General features: G+C 38.9%; 1 protein-coding gene across 1 annotated transcript in view; it reads right to left on the bottom strand.

Moving 5' to 3' along the window:
- SSH3 (slingshot protein phosphatase 3) overlaps positions 1-11,497 on the bottom strand; it is a 199,536-nt gene extending 188,039 nt beyond the window's left edge. Inside the window, exons 1-3 of the mRNA XM_053692361.1 lie at positions 11,358-11,497; positions 681-718; positions 406-565 (exon numbers count right to left, since the gene is read on the bottom strand). Coding sequence (XP_053548336.1) covers positions 406-565; positions 681-718; positions 11,358-11,420 — 261 coding nt within the window. The 5' untranslated portion in view covers positions 11,421-11,497. The remainder of the gene's footprint in view (positions 1-405; positions 566-680; positions 719-11,357) is intronic.
- Positions 11,498-19,181: the final 7,684 nt, after the last annotated feature.

Genomic DNA, 19,181 nt, shown 5'->3' with positions numbered 1-19,181 from the left:
GGATATAAAAATCCAGTATAAAACCTTTTAAAACTTACTTAGAAGCTTCCAGTTTAACACTGTTGATAAGATTAGCCTGGGACACCCACTGAGAACAGACCCCCCCCACACACACACACAGGAAAAGACCCCTTATACAAACAGAAGCAGTCTGAAGTCTGTAGACATCAGTATACATCTAAAATGTTGGGCTTGGTTAGGAGTCAGCACAATGTTATTTAATTATAAGCAAAACTATAAAGTTTTACAAAAACCACACCCAGATGGGCTACATAAATGGATCATCTACAAACATTTATGCAAAGAAAAATCTAGTGTACTAAGTCCCTTTAACAAAGATTTGTACCCTTTTGTCTATAATCAATTACGGACTTGTCACGGTTTTACAGAGGACCCTACACTCACCAATTTTAATATGTCCTCCTCTCGCAGTAACTGCAGCATGGCTTGCAGGTGTAGTTGCTGCTCGCTGGGGCCAGAGGTAGGAGAGGGCTCGGTTTTCTCCTCAGTCTCCCCATCATCCTGTAGCAGTAGGGCTGCCCCCTTCACCATAACAAAACTCTGCCTGCATGAGCACAAAACGTGTGTGAGACGGACTGAGGTGGAGTGGAGAAATAATTAGGGACAGAAAATAAGACTGAAATAAAGACTGTGACGAAAAGTGTTTAAATCTTGTTTACCGCCTTTGCATTCGTCGTCGTCTGTTCCTTTCTGCATCCTGAAAAAAGCCAATTAAATGTTGTGAGATTTAGTTGTGTAATAAACAACTTTGCAATAACATTTTATTATTCATTCTATTCATGTAATCTAGCTCTGAAAATAGTTTTCTTATTCACACAACTGTAAATGCACTCTGCTCCCTGTTACATTTTTTGGCGTCCTTTCTTGTTAAAAATACAACTGGGGGACTTGCCTAGCAATGCAGGCAGTCCCCCATAAAATAATAAGCGTTGTTGGGATCAGTGACGATCATGTGACATCATATCGGCACTGATTGTTTATGTCCCGAACTTGGACAGTTGCCTCTGTCCTGAAGGAGTTAACGGACTTTAACTGATAGCAGAAGAAGAAAATAGTATACAGCGCCAAAGAGAAATAGCACATAGGTGATCATCTATCTCAAGTGAGCCTAACACAATCGTAAAGGAAATTGATAGAAGAGTGTAAGGAGCACCTAAAAGGCTTAAGTGTGTAAACTGTAGAGATTTATTAGACCGACATATTAAAATGATAAAAATACATAGGATTACAAATCACAGATAATGAACAAATACCGTAGGTACAATAGTAATATATTTACTAAAACGTAATGGTACAAATACTGAGATATAATATATACACACACATATATATATATATATATATTAGTAAACAATTTCCAGTTCAGCCCACCAATGGCCAACTCGCCTGGGTGCAATGATATATCGTGAAATAGAAAACAAGAGAATGCACTCTCAGGACTTTTTTTTAAAAAAACCCAATTTAATGGAACGTTTTCGGGGTTCACAACCCCTTCATCAGCATACAAAACAAACAAAATTCAACTCATTTATAGTGTTACATATCAATTACATCACATCACCCTGAGTGTCTCTCAAAAGGAAAAGTGCGCCAATTTTTTGAGTTTGGAACGCATCTTGCGTTCCACAGTGCTATCCGAAACCGGAAGTTGTGTTACCTCACTTCCGGTTTACGGATTCAATAAACAAACGTAAAATTAATGATGAAGTTATGCACTCTACAATTTTAAACGTATTTGGGTGACATACTAATGTAGAGGACTTCTTATAGCAAAAATGTGCCACATTATCATAAGTGCCTGAAAATTTGTGATAAATATACGTTGTCAAATGTTACTGCATCCAGACGGCATGGAGACAGTAACCATGGTGATCATATACAATCCGGATTACCCAAAAGTGCCATAACTTATGTGAAATTTATAATGATGTGCCAGCTGAGTGGGACCACAATTTTCTCAGTGTCAGAAATAGCGTACAATCAAGCTGTATACGATCATATCGCATATTTGAAAATAATCATTAAAAAAAATAATAAAAATAGAAGTTGGACCATATAACAGTACATGTGATTGGAATGGCAAGTTGTAAATGAGAAGCAAATATAATGTTGCAGATATGGGTGCTGTGACTTACAATGTATCGCCAGTGTATTAAAACAGAATGACGTTTAGCATGTGTGCTGCTACAATGTATGTGCAAACAAATAGATATATCGAATGGGAGCAGTATACAGGGAGAGGAATATATGTAGTATTGTAGGGCTGTGCTGTTAGGCTGCTATAACGCTGGGGCACCATTTTCATATGAATTCAATTTGGCCATTAAAGGGTTATAGCTTGCATTGGCCAAATGTGGATGTAAATGACTATGCACAAAGTCATATAAGGAAGGAAACCTTATTTTAAAATTCTATCCTCAAATATAATTGCAAAACAAACGGGGATCTGCAAAAAGAGGTAGTTATGGTAATGGTCAAAAGGACATGTAGCTCATGTGGATACTATCCACCTCTGGGATTTATCCGTAAACCGGAAGTGAGGTAACACAACTTCCGGTTTCGGATAGCACTGTGGAACGCAAGATGCGTTCCAAACTCAAAAAATTGGCGCACTTTTCCTTTTGAGAGACACTCAGGGTGATGTGATGTAATTGATATGTAACACTATAAATGAGTTGAATTTTGTTTGTTTTGTATGCTGATGAAGGGGTTGTGAACCCCGAAAACGTTCCATTAAATTGGGTTTTTTTTTAAAAAGTCCTGAGAGTGCATTCTCTTGTTATATATATATATCAGTGATGTGCAGTCACTAGAGGCAGGTGAGGCAGTGCTTCACCTCTCATATGGGCAAAAATATATATTTTTTTATTGGCTTTAAAAAATAAAAAAAATAAAAACTGCATTTTTTTTTCCCCAGCATTTTTTTTCACAGCTAGATGTTGTGCAATGGAGAGGCACAAGCAGGTCTGCCCACCATTACACAACATGCTGCGCCACCTACTGGATGAAAGTGGTTAAGATCATTGCATGGCCCATAAGTGCTTTATTTGAGGCAGTCCTATTTGGGCTGACCCAATCCAGTGAGAGGCATTAGTAAGTGGAACTTAGGGTTGGGGCTGGATGTTAAATCATATAAAACAGAACAAAAACGGAAAAAAAAACAACTTTCATTTATTTTGTTGCTGTCCTCTGAAGCTGCCAGCTTTTGCTAAAGTGAAAAAGAGAGTTCTGTATTTCCCCTCTAAGTGCAGTGGAATGTTCCACTGTCACTTCCTTAATACAGACAGAGGCAGAGCAGGAAGAGAGATGCAGTCAATGAGCAGTGTTTTAGCCACATCTTAGTAAGTTCTGCAACCTTAGATTTCACTGAAAGGGATTCTGTTAGTGAAAATTATAATTTAATGAATGTGGTTTAGTGTTTTTTTTTTTTTTTTACTGTTTTACAACAGTTAAAGAATCGTTTTTGTATTTTGTTCTCCCCCATGGTCTCTTTCTCTCTCTGTCTCTCTTCCTCCCCCTCTGACTCTCTCATCCCTTATGTGTCTCTCTAACACTCTGTGTTTGATTGTCTGTCTCTCTCTCTAACTCTCTGTGTGCGATTGTGTCTCTCTCTCTCTCACACCATCTGTGTGTGATTGTGTCTCTCTCTCTCTTTCTCTCACACCCTCTGTGTGTGATTGTGTCTCTCTCTCTTTCTCTCACACCCTCTGTGTGTCTCTCCCCCCATCTCTCTCCCTCTCCCCCCGAGTGCTTTTCTGTGTTTCTGTCTTCCTTTTATTTATTTAATTAATGAATTGGTAGTGCCATCTGATAGTGTGGCTTTATTTAAAGGGGTGGGGTCAAGCGCCCCACCATCTTTAAATTTCACCAGCCGCCACTGGATCAAGACATTTTTATATTTACTGAATAATGAAAGAATCTATAAGCATAATTTGCAGCATTAAAGTAAAAAGTATGTTTTAAACATATTTTAACCCTTTGAGTGCTAATGACGGCTCTGAGCCGTCACAGAGTTTCTCACTCTGGTGCTAATGACGCCTCAGAGCCGTCATGAGCACTCTCCCACCTTGAGGGAGATCTGGGGGCTCCTTACTGATCCTACCCCAACGATCGTGCCTGTAGAGTGACAGGCATCGACGGGGCTTCCCGTGATGCGCAGTGACGTCACACGCAATTACGTGATGACGTCACCGCGCAACTTTATTTATACTTAGCAATGTTAAGTATAGGAGGAGGGGGCATGCTGCTTAGAAGCCTGTATCTCAGGCATCTAAGCAGCTACAGACCCCCAAGACCCATTCTTGGAAAGGTAATCGCCTAACCTTTCCAACAGTGTAAGTCTTGGGGGTCTGTAAAAATAAATAAAAAAGTTTAAAAAATTTTTTTCAAAAATAAAAATAAATAAATTAAATATTAGCACCCAGTTGGGAAATGGCTTAGCAGCCAAAGGGTTAATGGGCATGGATTTCTATATCTCATAATCAGAGCTAGCATTTTGTTATCTGGCAAGTGTTTCTGTTACAATCCTTTAGACTAAAATCAGATGTTTACTAAGTTGACCAGTTTTCCAAGAAACCATTTAAAGGGACATGAAACCCATATGTTTTCTTTCATGATTTAGAAAGAGCATGCAATTTTAAATAACTTTCCAATTTAAATCTAATTTTCTTCATTCTTTTCATATCCTTTGTTGAAAATCATATCTAAATATGCTCAGTAGCTGCTGATTGGTGGCTGCACATAGATACCTCATGTGATTGGCTCACCCATGTGCATTGCTATTTCTTCAACAAAGGATATCTAAAGAATGAAGGTGTATCCTAGCCACTGCCTCACCAGCCTCTGACGTCACTGATATATATACACACACATATTTTATATATATATATATATATATATATATATATATATATATATATATATATATATATATATATATATATATATACACACACACATACATATATACATACACACACACACACACACATACACACACACAGTGGATATAAAAAGTCTACACACCCCTGTTAAAATGTCAGGTTTCTGTGATGTAATAAAATGAGACAAAGATAAATCATTTCAGAACTTTTTCCACCTTTAACGTGACCTATAAACTGTACAACTCAATTGAAAAACAAACTGAAATATTTTAGGAGGAGGGAAGAAAACAATAAAAAACTAAAATAATGTGGGGATGTAGCTGTGTTCAGAATTAAGCAATCACATTCAAAATCATGTTAAATAGGAGTCAGCATACACCTGGCCATCATTTAAAATGTCTCTGATTAACCCCAAATAAAGTTCAGCAGCTCTAGTTGGTCTTTCCTGAAATTTTCTTAGTCGCATCCTACAGCAAAAGCCATGGTCCACAGAGAGCTTCCAAAGCATCAGAGGGATCTCATTGATAAAAGGTATCAGTCAGGAGAAGGGTACAAAAGAATTTCCAAGGCATTAGATATACCATGGAACACAGTGAAGACAGTCATCATCAAGTGGAGAAAATATGGCACAACAGTGACATTACCAAGAACTGGACGTCCCTCCAAAATTGATGAAAAGACAAGAAGAAAACTGGTCTGGGAGGCTACCAAGAGTCCTACAGCAACATTAAAGGAGCTGCAGGAATATCTGGCAAGTACTGGCTGTGGGGTACATGTGACAACAATCTCCCGTATTCTTCATATGTCTGGGCTATGGGGTAGAGTGGCAAGACGAAAGCCTTTTCTTACGAAGAAAAACATCCAAGCCAGGCTACATTTTGCAAAAACACATCTGAAGTCTCCCAAAAGCATGTGGGAAAAGGTGTTATGGTCTGATGAAACCAAAGTTGAACTTTTTGTCCATAATTCCAAAAGATATGTTTGGCTCAAAAACAACACTGCACATCACCAAAAGAACACCATACCCACAGTGAAGCATGGTGGTGGCAGCATCATGCTTTGGGCTGTTTTTCTTCAGCTGGAACTGGGGCCTTAATTAAGCTAGAGGGCATTATGAACAGTTCCAAATTCCAGTCAATATTGGCACAAAACCTTTAGGCTTCTGCTAGAAATCTGAACATGAAGAGGAACTTCATCTTTCAGCATGACAACAACCCAAAGCATACATCCAAATCAACAAAGGAATGGCTTCACCAGAAGAAGATTAAAGTTTTGGAATGGCCCAGCCAGAGCCCAGACCTGAATACGATTGAAAATCTGTGGGGTGATCTGAAGAGGGCTGTGCACAGGAGATGCCCTCGCAATCTGACAGATTTGGAGTGTTTATGCAAAGAAGAGTGGGCAAATCTTGCCAAGTCAAAATGTGCCATGCTGATAGACTCATACCCCAAAAGACTGAGTGCTGTAATAAAATCAAAAGTTGCTTCAACAAAGTATTAGTTTAAAGGGCCAGTAAACCTAGGAAATAATGTTATATAATTCTGCACATAGTGCAGAATTATATAACATTAGCTTAGCTCCAGGATTCTAAAGTCAATAGTTAAATAGACATAACGCAAAGAAAACAGAACGCCGCACCTGGCTCTACTGAGCAGGTCTGTTTTCTTCTGCTAAGTGCATCACGGGCACGCTGTCTATTCACAGCGCACCCGATCGCGCTATTAAAATCAATGTAGCTTGCTCCCGCTACCAGAGCGGGAGCGAGCTACATTGATTTTAATAGCACGATCGGGCCAGCTGTGATTAGACAGCGTGCCCAGATGCGATTAGGAGAAGAAAACAGACCCGCTCAGTAGAGCCAAGAGCGGTGTTCTCTTTTCTTTGCGTTATGTCTATTTAACTATTGACTTTAGAATCCTTGATTGATATAGCCTGATGAAACAGTGTGTTACACTGAGAAACGCGTTTCTGTTGTTTTTACTATTTTAATAAACTTTTAAGTTTTTTCTACATCTCCATCTGCTGCCGACCTTTTTAATTACCTCATTGGACGACCTTTTTGGAGCTGTTTTAGTCATCATTCTAGCTGCTGGATCTGTGGGACTGATCATTGCTGGACTGACCCCTGCCTGAGGTATCTCTGGACTCTCCCTGGTGAGACAAGGATCCGCCCTTTGTGACATCATCCACTGGTCTACCGGACGACGAGTGGTTCCGGACTGCTGGTACTGCACATTTGTGCTTTACATCTCGTGAGTAGGATTTTTATGTCATCTTTGCATGATTTCCAAGTTACCTTATGATCTGCACTATGTGGCGCCCTCTATTCTGATTTGTTTAGATTCCTGGAACTAAGCTAATGTTATATAATTCTGCACATAGTTTAACATTATTTCCTAGGTTTACTGGCCCTTTAAGGGTGTGCACACTTATGCAACCATATTATTTTATTTTTATATTTTTTCTTCCCTCTACCTAAAACATTTCAGTTTGTTTTTCAATTGAGTTGTACAGTTTATAGGTCACATTAAAGGGACATAATACTCATATGCTAAATTACTTGAAACTAATGCAGTATAACTGTAAAAAGCTGACAGGAAAATATCACCTGAGCATCTCTATGTAAAAAAGGAAGATATTTTACCTCACAATCTCCTCAGCTCAGCAGAGTAAGTTCTGTGTAAAAAGTTATACTCGGCTGCTCCCAGATGCAGGTAAAAAGTTTTAAAACAATGAAGAAATTAACTGCAGCCAATCAGCATCAGCAGTGCTGAGGTCATGAACTCTTTTACTGTGATCTCATGAGATTTGACTTAACTCTCATGAGATTTCATAGTAAGCTTCCTTTACCTGATTGGTGAAATAATATGAGAGTGCACAAGGCTCATCCCCTAAGCTGTCCCAGGACAGACACACTAAAATGCTGCTTAGAAATCCTTTACAATGGGATGTGGCTACTGAGGAACTTTTGAGGTAAAATATCTTTCTTTTTTACATAGAGATGTTCAGGTGATATTTTCTAGTCAGTTTTTTACAGCTATGCTGCATCACTTTCAAGTGTTTAAACATTTGGGTATTATGGCCCTTTAAAGTTAAAGTTCTGAAATGATTTATCTTTGTCTCATTTTTTTTTTCTTTCAACTGTTTTTATTGAGTTTCCAAACAGGTGTACAGGGAATGCAATTATGCAAATAATTGGTCACAAGACAGTCGCAATAACATAGATATGTAAACAGGTGATCGTTAGAGAAAATGACATCAAGTCCATAAACATAAATCAATTTTACTTAATGCAGTGGTTATACTTAATATAGATAAGCAGTCTCTAGATCTGCTGTCTCATTTTTTTACATCACAGAAACCTGACATTTTAACAGGGGTGCGTAGACTTTTTATATCCACTGTGTGTGTGTGTATATATATATATATATATATATATTTTTTTTTTTTTTTATTTTTTTTTATTATAAAAATTATGGTGGAGATAAAGGTTTGAGATTAAAATCATCCATGTCTCAAAAGTAAATCAATAAAAAAAAAAAATTGCATAGGAAATTAGCTCATCTAGGCAAGTATCCCTGTTTGCTTTTCCCAAGTAAAACACCATATACATTGTTACCACTGCACAAGAGGATTCTGGGTAAGGTATGCAAAAACAGTATTTGAAGTAAAAAGTCTGAGATTTTGCATAAATTTACCCAGAATCCTTTTGTGGATTGGTAACAATATATATGGTGTTTTACTGTGGGATACTTGCCTAGATGAGCTAATGTCCTATGTAAATTTAAAAAAAAAAAAAAAAAAAGGCTAAGCATTCTATAGAATACCTTAGTATAGTATGAAATGTCTAGGAAAAATATATAAGGTCAGAATGAGATAAGTTAATTTCATACTTTGCTAAAATGTGCTAGGTATTCTATAGAATTAAAGTGAATGTCAATTTTGATGCTAAAGTGCCCGGTTTTTAAAAATTCGATTAAAAACAGGGACACTTTAATTCATAAAAATTTACATTTCACTCCTGTTGTGAAAAAAAAAATTACCTTTTAATCTTCACAGCAGCTCCAGCTTCCTCCGGTCGTTGCAAGCCATTTCTAACGTCAGAAATGATGGATAGGTCATCCTCCAATCACTGCTTCCCCCCCGGGGGAACCAGTGTCTGATTCAACGCCGTGATGGGAGGAAGCCGGATTCCTCATTTTAGACCCAGGAAGAGGCTTTGCGACGGGTGGAGGAAGCTGTAGCAGCTGTCAAGTTTAAAAGGTAAGTTTTTTTCACAACAGCGGTGAAATGTAAATTTTGATGAATTAAAGTGCCCCTGTATTTAATCGAATTTTTAAAAACCGGGCACTTTAGCATCAAAATTGACATTCACTGCCTAAGGCATTCTATAAAATGCCTGCATTTCGCACTTGGCTGAAACATAAATATATAAAAGTAACAAAATAAATTATATTAAAAAAGGGACAGTCTACTTGAAAATGTTTGTTTAAAAAAGATAGATAATCCCTCTATTACCCATTCCCAAATTTTTCATAACCCACACTGTTATATTAAAAGGGACAATTACAGCACGCAGGTAGGTAAGCACGTCACCTCAGAGTCCCTGCCATGGACCCCAGTCAATATAAAAGAGAGCAAGTTAGTGACAGCAAAGTAACTTTTATTCAATTGTTACTAAGACAAAACAAACAGGCACCATTTCGGGATGCCATCCCTTAGTCATTCCATCAATAAAGGGGCAGTCTACTCCAGACTTTTTATTGTTTAAAAAGATAGATAATCCCTTTTATTGCCCATTCCCCAGTTTTGCATTACCAAACACGGTTATATTAATATTATTTTACCTCTGTGAATACCTTGTATCTAAGCCTCTGCCCCTTTAACTCACTTATTTTGACAAACCTGCATTTTAGCCAGTCTCATGAATAACTCCACAGAAGTGAGCATAATGTTGTATTTATGACACACATGAACTAGCGCTGTCTAGCGGTGAAAAACTGTCAAAATGCACTGACATAAGAGGCGGCCTTCAAGGGCATGGAAATTAGCATATGCACTTACCTAGGTTAAGCTTTCAACAAAGAATGCCAAAAGAACAAAGTAAATTTGATGATAAAAGTAAAACTAGAAAGTTGTTTAAATGCATGCCCTATCTGAATCATGAAAGTTTTATTTTGACTAGACTGTCCTTTTAAATTTTAGTGCGTGTATATTTTTTTATTAAATGTGATATTGTTCCATGCTCCCTCTTCTACTACTACAGATGTTAAAGGGGCATAAAACTCACTTTTTTATTATTCAGATAGAGCATACATTTGTAAACAACTTTTGAATTTACTTCATTCTCTTTTTTCTTTCTTGAAGAAGCGGCAGTGTACTCCTGGGAGCTAGCTGAAGACATCAGCAGCCACCAATCAGCAGGTAGCTAGCTCCCATCTCCTGAGCCTACCTAGGTATGCTTTTCAACAAAGCATATTCAACACATTTGCCAAGTCTGAGTAACATTTGGTAAAGCCTCACAGAAGCCAAACAAGCAACAAGAGATTAAAAGGATAGGGAAAGTCAAATATAAACTTTAATTTCCCTTCTATTTTCAAATGTGCTTTTGTTCTCTGGTATCCCTTGTTGAAAAAGAATACACACATATCCTACACTAGTGGGAGCTAGCTGCAGATTGGTGCCTGCACACGTGTCTCTTGTGATTGGCTAACTAGACGTGTTCATCTTGCTGCCAGTAGTGCAATCATATTCCTTCAGCAAAGGATAACAAGAGAATGAAGCAAATTTGATAAAAGTAAATTGGAAAGTTGTTTAAAATATGTTATCCAAATCATGAAAGAAAAAGTTGTGGTTTCCTGTCCCTTTAAACTGTGAGTGTTAATATTTTGAATAGTACATGGCACATCCTCCCTCTCACTACCAACATGTCACAGTACTCAGTTATGTCACCACAAACTTGTCTGCCATTCTGCCACCAGTGTCACAGACAGAGACACAGTTTACAACTTACAGCTTGTTACACCCACTAATAACTTCTTCTTTCTAAGACAAAGACATTCTGAGTTGTTTTTGAGACTGTTGCAAAGGAAATTCTCCAGGGGCCTAGAATATGTAAATATGAAGAGATACGTTTGTACTCTTCCTACAGTAACAGGTTAGTGACGTAAACATACTTCTAACAGAGTATAGCTGCTAATAATTACTGCAAAGGTTTCAATGATATAAACGTGTGCACATGCACGACTGTTCCTAGGTCATTATTATTTACACAATGACATACTTGTAATAGCAGTGGTGCATGTTCTCACAACTGTGCAGACTGCAGAGATAATGTTACAGAACAATTATTAAACCTAGAAACACGGTGTGTAATTCTATACTGCTCAGCAGTTGCGTAAACACGAGAGGGCTTGTGAGCTTCCTGACACCGACCCTCTTTTTGCCACTCACCTGGACAGAGTTGGGGATCTCATTTTCCTCAAGAGAGGTGACCTGCACGGTAACGAGAGCCATGACACAAGCACTCTCCTGAGGTGTCTTTCGTTGAAACTTTCTTGAGCAGTCTCTTTGCCTACAAAATCAGGAAGCGAATAAAGAGACAGCCCCTTTGAGGAGTGGCTACAAATCAAGAGGTATGCAGGAGGGGGCCAGAGAGCCCGAGGAAAGGAGACTTTCCCCTAGAAGGAGGGAAGATTTTGGGGTGGAATCGTAGGGCGGGGAGAGGGTTAGTACATAGTCTGGAAGTGAGGAATTATCTCCTGGACGATACGTATTGTTCATTTGCAGACACAGAAGTTATCAGGAAATATGCCTCGGGGCACCCGATTTCTAAAAGTTATCACTTATGGGGCTGGTGTGTTTGTCAGTTTGTTTACTAGAGATGAGGACGTCTTTGGTTACAAACATTAATTTGGGCACAATTGTGTAATTGTTTAAGGTGTTCAAAAAGAAATAAACTAGATTGACTCCTAAAATATGGAAAATAATTTCAGACACGTGATCACATAGGTCGTATAGAAGAATAGTCAAAGTCTTTGCAACTATGAAACCACCTTGATCAAAATGGACCATATATGTGAAGCATGTGATAAATGTCTGTTGAATTATAAACGCTTTGAATTAAAGGGACAGTATACACTCATTTTCATATAACTGCATGTAATAGACACTACTATAAAGAATAAGATGCACAGATACTGATATAAAAATCCAGTATAAAACTGTTTAAAAATTAACTTAGAAGCTCTCAGTTTAGCTCTGTTGAAAAGGTAGCTGGAAAGCCCACTGCAAGTGGAAAATAAGACACTCCCCCTTCTTTTGCATATGAAAAGACCCTTTACACAAACAGGAGCAAGCTGGAATAGGTAGCTGACGGTATTCTCATAAAACTTTGGGGCTTGGTTAGGAGTCTGAAAATCCGAGCAATGTTATTTAAAAATAAGCAAAACTATACGATTTTTTAAAAAAACAAAAAACTTTATGGGCTATATAAATAGATCATCTACAAAACATTTATGCAAAGAAAAAAATGTGTGTATAATGTCCCTTTAAGCAGCAAAGAAAAAAATAGCATTTATATGGAAGATAGAAGCAAAATCTAGAAAGGTTGTCAATGAAAGGACTGTAGTCCATATGAAGATCAGAGTGATGATAACGACTTGCAAACCATCATAAAGAAGAAGAAAAAATTATTGTGGCTGAATATATCCAGAAGTGGTGAATGCATCATGTCCTATGGTGGCAGAAGTAAACACCTCACTACCTGTCCCCTTGACCCTATCCCCTCACAGCTACTCCCCTCCCTCTCTGCTACCCTTACCCCTATACTAACACACATTTTCAACCTCTCCCTCAGCACCGGTATATTTCCCTCATCGCTGAAACATGCACTGGTCACACCTATCCTCAAAAAACCTTCCCTTGATCCTACCTCCCCATCCAATTTTCGCCCTATTTCCCTCCTCCCTCTTGCCTCAAAGCTTCTCAAAAAACTAGTATATGCACGAATATCCCATTTCCTTACGTTAAACTCCCTTCTTGACCCACTGCAATCTGGATTTCGTCCCCATCACTCCACAGACAGCTATTGTTAAGGTTACCAATGACCTACTTACAGCAAAATCAAAAGGCCACTTCTCTCTGCTTATCCTCCTTGATCTGCAGCTTTTGACACTGTTGACCACCCTCTTTTGCTCCAAACCCTCCAATCCTTCGGCATCTGTGACACAGCCCTCTCGTGGCTCTCTTCCTACCTGTCAAACCGTACCTTTAATGTAGCCTTCTCTGGGGCCTCCTCTGCCCTGTCACCACTTTCTGTCAGAGTACCGCAAGGCTCTGTCCTCGGTCCACTTCTCTTCTCAATCTACACGTCATCACTAGGTTCCCTAATAAAGTCCCACAGTTTCCAATATCATTTGTATGCTGATGACACCCAAATCTACTTCTCTGCACCAGACCTATCTCCTTCCTTGCTAACCCGTGTCACTAACTGTCTCACATCTCTTCCTGGATGTCCTCTCCCTACCTCAAGCTAAATCTCTCCAAAACTGAGCTCCTCTTTTTCCCCCCTTCAAAAATCTCCACCCCAATCTCTCTATAACTGTCGACAACTCCATCATTACCCCTATATTTGACTCAGATCTTTCTTTCACGCCTCACATTCAGTCCTTGGCTAAAGCCTGCCGCTTCCACCTTAAAAATATCTTTAAAATTAGACACTTCCTTACACAAGACACAACTAAGATTTTAATTCACTCTCTCATTCTTTCCCGCCTCAATTACTGCAACTCTGTCCTCTCTGGTCTCCCCACCTGCCGCCTAGCTCCTTTACAATCTATAATGAATGCCTCTGCCAGACTCATCTTCCTTACACGTCACTCTTCATCTGCTGCTCCTCTCTGCCAATCCCTTCACTGGCTTCCTCTTGCCTCTAGGATCAAATACAAAATTCTCACTCTGACATACAAAGCCCTCAACTGCACTGCTCCCCCCTATATCTCAGACCTTGTCTCCAGATACTCTCCCTCCCGTCCCCTTTGTTCTGCTCATGACCTCCTACTCTCCTCCTCTCTGGTTACCTCATTGCACTACTACCATTTACAGGACTTCTCCAGACTGGCTCCCATCTTTGTGGAACTCTCTGCCTTGCCCCACAAGACTCTAACCCTAGTTTTGAAAGCTTCAAGTGCTCCCTAAAGACTCTACTGTTCAGGGATGCATACAACCTATGCTAACCTTACTTTATACCAGTTCCACTCCTCCATTGCTATCACCTGAACCCCCTTAGCATGTAAGCCTAAGAGTCCAGCTGTTTGTAGATCACCTTCTTAAGAGTTGACTGCAACAGTGCAACTCTTGGCAGGGCCCTCTACCCATTTAATCCCTATAATTGTTTTGTTGTACTCCGTATTTGTTTATAGCGCTGCGGAATCTGTTGGCGCTCTACAAATAACCAATAATAATAATAATATTTGCAGGTGCTGAAAAGCTTCAGATAAAAAATACCCAACAGTACTTAAAGGACCAATAAATGCTTCATAAATGTTTTCATTTTATTTAGTATAAGGCATTTTTAAAGGGACATGAAAGTCAAAGGTAAATTTTCATGGTTCAGATGGAGCATCCCAAAGAAAAGGGAATCTGCTGAAAAGCAGACTTGAAGTAAAAAGGTGTTATCAATGTGAACCTAATTTGCATATCTTACCCAGAATCCTTTGCTGCATTGGAAACAATGTAATTCAGAGGTTTTCTGTGGGAAAAACAAGCCTTCTGGCCTGTCTAGATTTGTTAATGAACTACACAATGAGTTATTTTCTCTATATTGTGTGTGTGTGTATGTGTACACACACACACCTACACACACCTTCAACAAGGTGTTGGAAACATTCCACAGAGATTTTGGTCCATATTGACATGATAGCATCAAGCAGTTGCTGCAGATTTGTCGGCTGCACATCCATGATGCTAATCTCCCGTTCCACCACATCCCAAAGGTGCTCTATTGGATTGAGATCTGGTGACTGGAGGCCATTGGAGTACAGTGAACTCATTGTCATGTTCAAGAAACCATTTTGAGATGATTTGAGCTTTGTGACATGGTGCATTATCCTGCTGGAAGTAACCATCAGAAGATGGGTACACTGTAGTCATAAAGGGATGGACATGGTCAGCGACAATACTCATGTAGGCCGTGGCATTTAAACAATGCTCAATTGGTAGTAAGGGGCCCAAAGTATGCCAAGAAAATATCCACCACACCATTAAACCACCACCACCAACCTGAACCATTGATACAAGGCAGGATGGATCCATGCTTTCATGTTGTTTACGCCAAATTCTGACCCTACCATCTGAATGTTGCAGCTGAAATCGAGACTCAGCAGACCAGGCAATGTTTTTTCCAATCTTCTATTGTCCAAATTTGGTGATCCTGTGAAAATTGTAGCCTCAGTTACCTGTTCTTAAAGGGACAGTATACTGAAAAATAGTTTTTCCCTTAATGTGTTTACAATTGCTTTTTTGTCACCAACTGCAGAGTAAAAAATGTATGAAAACTTTTTATGTTTTTTTTGTGTATATTAAAGCTCTGATTTTGTGTTTTGAAGCCACAACCTAATAAAATGGGTTGAGCTTGTAGATGCAATCAGATCTCATTACTGTATCACATTGTGTACATATACCTGCTTCTTTATCTTATATCTGTCCATAAAACAATCACCAGTACTTGGAGAGAACAATGGAAAATCAACATTGTATTACCTTATCTCTGCTATATCCCACTGGGAGTGTAATTTCTTCTGCTGGCTGTGTTTACAAAGCTTATCTATAGCTTGGACCTGCGGCCACAAACTTTCAGAATAGGTGGGGATACCACATGCTAAATCAACTATTTCAAATTCCAATATAAGGGTAAAGGAGCTACTTGTAAATAATTTAATACACTCCAGCAGGTAAAGTGGATAATTGGGAAAAAATTAAATGGGAGAACATTTTTGAGTAAACTGTCCCTTTAACTGACAGGAGTGGCACCCGGTGTGGTCTTCTGCTGCTGTAGCCCATCTGCTTCAAGGTTCAATGTGTTGTGCGTTCAGAGATGGTATTTGGCATACCTTGGTTGTAATGAGTCGTTATTTGAGTTACTGTTGCCTTTCTACCATCTCAAACCAGTCTGCCCATTCTCCTCTGGCCTCTGACATTAACGAGGCATTTTCGTCCACACAACTGCCGCTCAATGAATATTTTCTCTTTTTCGGACCATTCTCTGTAAACCCTAGAGATGGTTGTACGTGAAAATCCCAGTAGATCAGCAGTTTTTTGAATACTCAGACCAGCCCATCTGGGACCAAAAACCATACCATGTTCAAAGTCACTTAAATCCCCTTTCTTCCCCATTCTGATGCTCGGTTTGAACTTCAGCAAGTCGTCTTCACCACATCTAGATGCCTAAATGCATTGAGTTGCTGCCATGTGATTGACTGATTAGCAATTTGCGTTACCAAGCAATTGAACAGGTGTACCTAATAAAGTGGCCGGTGAGTGTGTGTGTGTGTGTATATGTGTATATATATATATATATACACACACACACATACATATATAAACATATTTAGACATTTATATGTATGTATCTCTATCTTAAAACCCTTTGCAACCCTTTTTTGTTCTAACACCTGAGACCTCATATCTTTTTTTATGCAATATTTTTTTTAATAATTTTTATTAGACAGTGTTATTATGAGTGTAACTGCACTTTTAAGTGTAATTTTGATGTGCTTTATCCATTTTTTTTGACTCGCATAACAATTAACCAGAGCTCAGAAGTTGCACAATCCTTATGTGCGTTAAATTCAATTGCGCTCATTTACTTTCAACTTATAATATATGTGATACTTTCAAAACGCCCAAAGACCAGCGATATATACCCCTTATGGCTCGCCTGCAATAGTTAGTGCGCCACTTGTAATCTAGCCCACAATAGGGAAAAGCAGATTGGAATAGATTACAAAAGCATGGTCAGTTGAGGATACGTTAAAAGGGACAGTCTAGTGAAAATAAAACCTTCATGATTCAGATAGTGCACGTCATTAACATTGTTTTTCAATAGCCCAACTGACTACCCACCATTTGTCTTATTTGGTAGAGCCAATCTGGGCTTTAGTCCATAGACAACAACACTAGCCACTGTCATAAATTTAGTAAAAAGTAAATCATTTTGCAGTTGTTATCTGATAAAGCCATCGAGGGATAGGTATGTAGCAGAGTTAGCCTTGAGAAGTCAGCAGGTGCATTTAAAGTTCTGAGAATTAGAAATCGCTCAATGTTTGGAGCTAAATTACAGGAAGAGGGAGCAAAATAAATCATGAAAAAACATTGCACATCTGTTTCATTACACATAACATTTTATACACAAATCTCAAGGTGTTTACTTTCCCTTTAATAGAAGCCAGTAGAGGTTCAGGCATAGGGGAGAAGGAGTAAGGGAAGTGTAAGCCTCGTAGGAGCCTTCAAGACGGACTGAAGTGGACATAACCTGTTGAGATCTAAGCCAATTAGACAGTTGTTGCAGTAGTGAATATGTTATATAATGAGTGAGTGGAATAGACATTGAGGCCCATTTATCAAGCTCAGAATGGAGCTTGCGGGCCTGTGTTTCTGTCGAGCCTTCAGGTTTGCCAGAAACAGCAGTTATGAAGCAGCGGTCTAAAGACCACTGCTCCATAACCCTGTCCGCCTTCTCTGAGCAGGCGGACAGAGATCGCCACAATTCAACCCGATCGAGTACGATCGGGTTGATTGACACCTCCCTGCTGGTGGCCGATTGGCCGCGAATCTGCAGGGGCGGCGTTGCACCAGCAGCTCATAATTGCGTATTGCTCTCCGCATTCAGCGAGGTCTGTCGGACCTGATCCTCACTGTCGGATCAGGTCCAACAGACCTTTAATAAATAGGCCTCATTGTGTTGTCTTGAGTGAGGAATGGAGAGATTTTGGTGATGATCCACTGATGTAGACAGCAGGATTTTTTGAGATTGGTTATGTGGTTGAAGGATAGTGTAGGGTCAAGTAATACTACAAACAAGTGACATAGGGTGGAAGTTTTATAGTTACATTTCCAAAAGTGATAGCGATTTCAATTGACGGAGAGATGAAAGAAGGTGCAAATAAAGAAGGAATCCGGAGTCAGTCTCAGCAGTGTGGATAAAAGCAAGACTTTATTCTTATTCAGATTAAAAAGTTCATTACAGGATGATAAGACCGGCTGGAAAGAAGGTGGAACCAGTAAGAATCCAGTCTTGTGATATGTTGATTTGTATTGGGGCAGTGGGTAGTCATCCAGGAAGTCATAGTGAGGCCGTGAGTTATATTTAGAAATAAGGAGGATACGGTGGGGGAATAAGATAGGCACACAGTAGTGTGCCTACAGTTTAAGTTCATAAGTACTTTCCATTATAAATTAGATTTTTCAGATACTCATATCTTTAGACTGGAATTACATATCTGGCTGATTGTGTCCGGGCTGGGAATCACTACAAAACTGGAAAAGTGTAAGTGATTTGATTAAGTAGTTTTTGAGATTTAAAAAAAAACAGGGGCATGTATTGAAAATTCCATAGACTTAACATTGGAGCTCTAGTATACTTAATTGGCAAAAAGGTTGCACCAATTTGTTTGAAACGTGGTATTTTAAAAGTTTGTGAGGAGAGATTGTGCTGTTATTTTGGGAGATTAGTAGTTTTTGAGATATTTGTAAAAAAAACAAAAAAAAGATGGTGAAGGATGAAAAATAAGGAAATTGGTGTGAATGTTCAGTTGCTTCCTTTTGTAAATAACACAGGGCTAGATTACAAGTGGAGCGCTATATATAGTTTTCATGAAAGCGATATTAGCACTCCTCTTTGTAATACCAGCGCACGCTAATATGCGCTGGTATTGCAAGTTAGCTGCAATGTGATAGGAAGCATTGCGCTCATGAGAGCAAGCTTTTATAGGCAGCAATCAAATATATATGTATATAAGATGTTGCCATCTTTATTTTGTAATAAACTACACTAGACAGTATTTTGGGGGCATTTGGGGCAGATTTATAAAATTAACAAAAGATCTGATCTCTGGTTAATTTTATTAATAAAAGTGCTAATTGTTACCGCTGGTTAATTATCTCGCTCTCGCAAACGGGCAAATTTGGACCTATATATAGTTTTCATGAAAGCGATATTAGCACTCCTCTTTGTAATACCAGCGCACGCTAATATGCGCTGGTATTGCAAGTTAGCTG

This window comes from Bombina bombina, chromosome 9, assembly GCF_027579735.1.
Source record: "Bombina bombina isolate aBomBom1 chromosome 9, aBomBom1.pri, whole genome shotgun sequence".
Classification (NCBI taxonomy): Eukaryota; Metazoa; Chordata; class Amphibia; order Anura; family Bombinatoridae; genus Bombina; species Bombina bombina.
Note: the sequence above shows the minus strand (reverse complement) of the source record. Positions and strands in the feature narration are given on the sequence as shown.